Source organism: Rhea americana, unplaced genomic scaffold, assembly GCF_003343005.1.
Source record: "Rhea americana isolate MKP2758 unplaced genomic scaffold, rheAme1 scaffold_13, whole genome shotgun sequence".
In the NCBI taxonomy this organism is placed as follows: domain Eukaryota; kingdom Metazoa; phylum Chordata; class Aves; order Rheiformes; family Rheidae; genus Rhea; species Rhea americana.
The window spans coordinates 4089374-4095959 of NW_028185372.1; the positions used below are offsets into that span (position 1 = coordinate 4089374).

At 37.0% G+C, this 6586-nt stretch overlaps 1 protein-coding gene across 1 annotated transcript in view; it reads right to left on the reverse strand.

Annotated features, from left to right (window-relative positions):
* Positions 1-1114: 1114 nt before the first annotated feature.
* The window catches only part of OXCT1 (3-oxoacid CoA-transferase 1), a 73275-nt gene continuing 67803 nt past the window's right edge, over positions 1115-6586 (reverse strand). Inside the window, exon 16 of the mRNA XM_085326376.1 lies at positions 1115-3644. Coding sequence (XP_085182502.1) covers positions 3609-3644 — 36 coding nt within the window. The 3' untranslated portion in view covers positions 1115-3608. The remainder of the gene's footprint in view (positions 3645-6586) is intronic.

Sequence of the window (6586 nt, forward strand, 5' to 3'; positions counted from 1 at the left end):
GTTTACAGATGCCAGTGCCTCAAAAATCCTATGTAAATGGATTCAGGAACGAAAAGCCTTTCCCTCCCCTAACTTTTTCCTGAAGTTGTTCCACCCACGTATACTGCGGTGTAAGCGCATCCTTAGGGATAAGACACCTCTGGTTTACAGCAGCAGATGGACATGGACAGAAGAGTGGCTCAGAATACTGCAGTGCATCAAAGAAAAACTTGGATACTATAAAACAGGCAACATAAGATATACAGGAGGCCACAAAACTGCTCAGCTATGCTTTTAACGAGCTGGGTTCTTTCTCCTCTTGTCAGCATTGTGCTCTGAGGGGYATCAATGAAAACTTTACCTTCTACATTTGTATGAGGGGATTTTAAAGTTGCAAGAATGGAGTACTCTCTCAGTGTTTTTGAGATCACCTTGGACCCCTGTTCACGGGAATAAGAGAATGTTGGATTTTGACAGTGCATATAAATAACAAGTTTCTCATTTAAGAGGAAATTGTCAAATTTTTTTTGAGACTAAATATTTTTCTTCACATTTTTTAACATTCTTTTTCTACAAAAATGGTAACATATTTACTCATAATTTACATGTATGGATGGACGAGCAGCTATCCGCAGACAAGCCTTTTCATTGCTTTGTAATCATCTAATTTGTTATTCACTAGGGCATTAATGGAACTTCTCTTCATGTGCCATCTAGTACTATTTCCAAACTACAGCCACACACACTAATATCAGTGATAAACATGTTAAATGCCATAATTTCTACAGTAGTTTTGATTAAAAGTTTTTTTWAAAAAAATCACTTTTCTGAAAGAACTATACTTGTAGCCCATTATATGACCTGTTTGAAAAGCAAGTCTTTAAAGAAAATGAATGTGATGATAATTACATTTCAGATTGACCCAACACAGACATCAAGGACAGAAGCAGAAATCAAAAAACTAGTAGCTATCTGAGCTTTGCTCTGTTTTATCAAATCTCTCCACCTTACACCAGGATCTTCAGGTTTTTCTGCATGTTGAGGTGTGACATGCTCATCTGCACATGTGCTAATTGTGTGATGATCTTAATGGCAGAACAGAAAACCATCAAAAAGGGTAACACTGGACACAACCTGGGATTTTTAATCTTTTTTTAATTGATTATTTTGCAAATACATAGAAGGACTTTGACATAAAGTTCACTGAGCTTACAGTATAATTACATTTTATAAAATTTTTTTTTTTTTTTATTTCACAGGGGAAAAAGTCAATAAAATATAATGCAAAATAAGTCCAACATGATAATATGCCAGAATCATCAGCTTTTCAGGACACAGTACCAGCTGTCCTCATCTTGTGAAGTGCTGTCAACCAGGGGATAACCTCTGTGATTTCACAATCATCCTTCATGCAAACCATTTCTCTTACAGCCATGGAAGAGAAAGAGGAACAATCATCTCTCATCCTCAAAATGCTGATCATCACAACTACTGCTCAGAGCACACCCTTCAGTAGCTACGAACCACRCCTGCTTTCACAGAAAGGGAAATCCTTTAGGAGTGTTTTAATTTCTAATTCTACTTTACAACCCTTATACGGAAAATGGGAGTTACAGCTTCTTGCAGTTGGCTTGCGAGGACACCTGACATTTTCATAGTAACACCAATATCCTACTACAATACAATGTTCCTAAGATAAATAATTTGTGTGACATGCAAATATTTGCACCACTGTTGTATATTGAGAGAGTCTGTTCTTCTTTCTTCCCCAGTTTTCAGAACCATATTGACTTTCTGTATCAGTGTAATGCAAGACAACAATAAGAGAAGACACAGAATTAAATATACAGCATGTATAACAGTCTTCAAGTACTCTTCCACACTCAAGTGTTATATCCAAGCTAAAGAGAAAAAAAAATGTTGTACAGACCTTAGCTGGTTAATCCTCACAACATCCCTGTGAGGTAGGGAGCAARACATCTCCTTTCATAGCTACAGGAAGTGAGGCAGAGAGTACATTTCTCAAGGCAATAAATGGAGAACCAGAAAAGCTGAAACTCAGGAGTTCTTAATTCCTAATTCTTTACTCTGGAAACCAAGGAACCGAACTCCTAGACATTATCATGTCATTAGTTTTTTAATAGCCATAGTTTAATGACAACTATGGTTTCTGTGCGTATGCCAGCAAAGCATAATTCTATTGAAGAAACATGTAGCTGCTGCCACCCTTAGATACTCCTCCCGCACCTTACATGTGCTGATAAATGTATGCTCTAATTAACTATTCAGTACTAAGATTAATGTAACAAAGGTAATTGCAACAGACCAACATTTTATTTCTTGATTTTCTTTAAGATTTCCTCACTTACTTAAATATACAGCTTTTTATCTGGATAAGTTAATAGCAACTCTCTCTTCCCCCCCTACATAATATCCCCTCCCACTCTAAAAAACAGCATCTATTTTGAGTGCTTTCTGCTAGACCTCTAATTGATGATGAACAAGAATTCTCATAATTAAAACCTCACAAATAACCAGTCACCTCATAATTAAGATCAGGAAAAGGGAGCTCTTTACTATATATCAGAACCAGTATGAGAGAATGACTTTTCACTTTGATTGTCTCACAGCATGAATTCTAATTATCATGACTCTGGGTTCCAAAGACTTTAATTTTGCTGATGCTTTGATCAGCAAGTGGTGTAGACTTATTGCTTTTACACTTAACTAATCATATTTGCTTTGGAACAAATCTAAGTGCCCACATCATCTGTTCCTCTCTAACTTTGGAAGGACAGACCTCTCAAAAATGATCTTCATTTGCCTTTGAATGGAGGCTGGGGAGGAGAAGGATTATATCTAGAGAGTGACAGCAATTCACATGGGACAACTGTGCAGCTAGCAGTTGTCTGGGCGGAGATGGGACCTTTTATCTTCCTCCTTCAAAACTAGTCCCTTTCTAACTTGTACCATTTAAATAGAAGCAGTCAGAGCTGGACTTTGGGAAGACTAGGCTTCTTAATGCCAGCACACAGACAACGTGGAAACAGCAGATACATTCAAGGTTAAGAACCTAGCTTCCATGGATATAAACAGTTTTGTCATTGACTCATTAAAAGGTCCAGAAAAGAGAAGTCCATATTCATGCTGCCTCTATACAGCTGCATACATCTGCTATATACCACTCCAGAAGAACTCACAATTTTACAGACCAATTAACATATTAAGTGCTGTAGTTCCAGGGCAAAGGAGTGATTTGTAGATTTAATGACATTAGCAAAAGCATAGGCAATTATAAGTTTGCACAGGCATTTTCTGAATCTGTTTAAAAAAACGTAGTCTTTGGCAGAGAGACTACAAGGCATTTTTTTGACATTGTTCACTAACATTTTAGTACAATGTTATTCAAAATTTAGGGAATAAATTCAATATTCCATTAAAGTTGATAAAGTTACATAAGTAAAAATACAATTGAAGCTACTAGTCACAGCCTCACTACCTGGAAACTACTTACAAAGCCCTTAAAAAAAAGTAAAGTAAAATTGCAAAACAGACATTAATTTCTCTTCACCAAGCTCCCATTTCAAGACAAGCCTTCTGGCAAGTCAAGCCCAGTCTGTATTTCACGTTTAAATCTGCCTCATTGGTATGAGTTTTGGCGAAACCTAGCAAAAAGGAAAGGAAAAACACACAATGATTGGCATACAGATATAGCAAGATAACCCACAGTTCACTTCTGCCTCTATCAGCTATGTGCCACTGAACATTAGAGACACTGTCTTTATTTAAATTGATATATTTACAGTATTTCAGAGGTAGACACTCTCACCATTAAAATCTCTGATGCAGGAATACAAGATGCAGGTGAAGCTGGTATCCAGCTTATAAGCTTCATTTATTTAGAGCTGAGCTATTGATTTACAAATGCAAACAGATTAAACTTGGAGAGCTGAACCTGTATTTTCCCCTACTAACTGCATGGTCTTATTAGAAAGCCCCAGATGCCAGAAAAAGAGATAGGTGAATGCAAGTGAAGTAGCTCCTTAATTATACAGTGTACAGGATGATGCATTAACAGAACTCAAATAGGCTGTGGCTTAGGTTAACGTACAGGACGATAAAAGATTATAGATTCTCCTCTTTGCTCAATAGCCAAGTTAATTCTGCTTCTCCTCTCCACACAACAGGTAATGGGATGCTGTCTGCCAATGGTAGGTCTACACAGGAGTCAGCTGGGTTTTAGAACATGTATATTATATGAATAGACCATCAGCTCAAATGCAAGGGACACTACATGTGAAGTTCAGTACTTCCAACTCAAACTAATAAATATTAAATTCATTTTTATTCCTTGCCTTCTTCTATTCACATTCATTTTCATGTCAGAACACATTTATGTATTGTATTCTTTTAGTTCTACACAGTAATCAAATCAATTAATGGTATTATAAGAAATCCAGCAGACAAAATATAAAAGATAGCAAGCTCAAATAGGAAAGTGGATGAAGAAAGAAGGTGTAAACAGGAACAAAATAAAGACGACTTTGGAGTGAAAAGTAATAATGGTTAACAATTGGTTGAACCTTGACCCAGACTTAAAATATCACCTGTTCCCAGCCCTATTTAAATAGGTGTCTCAGGACGAAGATCAGGAAGAAGAAAAAAAAAACACAACAAAAACACCCACATGATCTTACTTGTTCAGGATGAAAGACAGCTTCACAGGTACCTGGCTCCCAACTGATGAAGTGCCCCAGTGAAATATCACATAATGCATTCCTTCTGCCTCTTTACCTCCATTTTTTTTAGTGAATAGTACTCCAGAGGTCCCTTCCAACCTTACTGGTTCTATGATTGTATAAGCTAACTTATGAAAGAAAGATATATTTGCCTTTCCAAGCACAAAAGCCTCCTTCTTTTAGAAGTATAGGTCTGCATTTCCTGTATGTGAGATTTCTAAGTTACCCTTCCTCCAGCCACAGTATATCATCACTTATAAACAGCCCTTATGAGAATAGCCACTATGAAGAAAAGCTTAGTTCATGAAGAATGTTTACTGTACCAAATGCTAATGAAATATTTTTGGTGGATGGAAACTGTTCATTGATTTTTCAAAGTTCTGTGGGGAATGAGGTAATAAATAGATATAACAGCTACAAGTGTAGAAGAGCTGGAGAAACTCCCTGTGTGTACAAACATTCTTGAATTAATTTCAGAAGTGTTTCAGTATTTCCAACTCAAAGTGGATGTGTGCCTCACTTAATGTGGACTATTTCTGCCATCCGGAAGTAACATCCCTCACCCAGGAATGGTTCCATTGAAGTAAAGACAAAAACTGTAGGGCAAAGATGCTACCATTCAAATCTGTATTCTGAAAATCATAACAGCAGACAATTACCAGAGGAGATTATTGTTTTTCTGCTGTCACAGTTTTTGTTGCCATCAAAATTTCAAGTGTTTTACATTTGAATGAGCATATTACATTACATTTAATGTCTGCACATTTGACGCTAACAGCTGTCATTTGTGTGTACCATGAGTTGCTCCAGGAAGGGGCTGATCCCAAGAGGTGCTGAGGTGTCACACTGCCTACTGAACATAAAGGCAGTGAGAGCTCAGCACCACTCAGAAGCAGGCCCAAACAGAATGTTTGCTCTAAAGAAACATGACTAAATAAGCAGAAAATTGCTAATGTAATAAAGGCACAATCTGGGCTTGAAAAACAGGGAGTCATCAAGTCTGAAAGCCCCTTGAGTCCACCGCTTTAAATCCCAGTAGAGCCTTTTAACTCAGTATCAGTCTATGCCAACAGCATAGAGTTTGATAAGGGCTGAATGTGCTTACCAAAGACTATTCTACAACATAATACCACAGAGYTGTTACTTCTTACAGATCATTCTAAGCAAGACATTTCCTTATTATTCCTTCATGTACAGAAAGAAGAGCTCATCTTGGAAGCTTCAGAATACTCTGCCAATGCTGAGCAGGTATCTTGGGAGCCGTATGCCTCGTCAGCCTGTTACGCCACCTCAGAACTGGTTCAGCGGAAGATGCTGGCTAAGGACTGGTGACCTCAGGGACCTCCCGCAATTCAAGCCTGATGAATCCCTGGTTTCCAACCCCAAACTATTCTTTTCAGCTACACAAACATCTGCATGCTTATTTCATTATGTTTATTTATAGCAAGCTAGCAGTTCTATCTGGCCTGATTTTGAGTGGTACTGAATCCTAATAACCTTTCCTGATCTCATCAGGAGCTGCAAACGCAAATTATTGTGCCAATAGTATAAAAACACTCCTTCAAAAAAGTCTTAGCATATTTGTTCACTAGAATAAAGTTGTTTATTACTTATTAACTCCAAATTATTTGAAATTGCAGATAAAAACAAATCATAATTCTAGCATCAGCTTTTGCACAGAAATCTGTTACTAACATGATTTTTATAGCAGGGTTGAATGATCAGGATAAAACACAATCTATTTAAAAAAAAGTTCATCCTACAATATTTCCTTTAAGAAAAAAAAATACTACTATAATATAAAACCACATTTAGCTTGCTGACATCATATCTTTCTCAGTACTCTGTTATTTTTCACTCATTGGCTT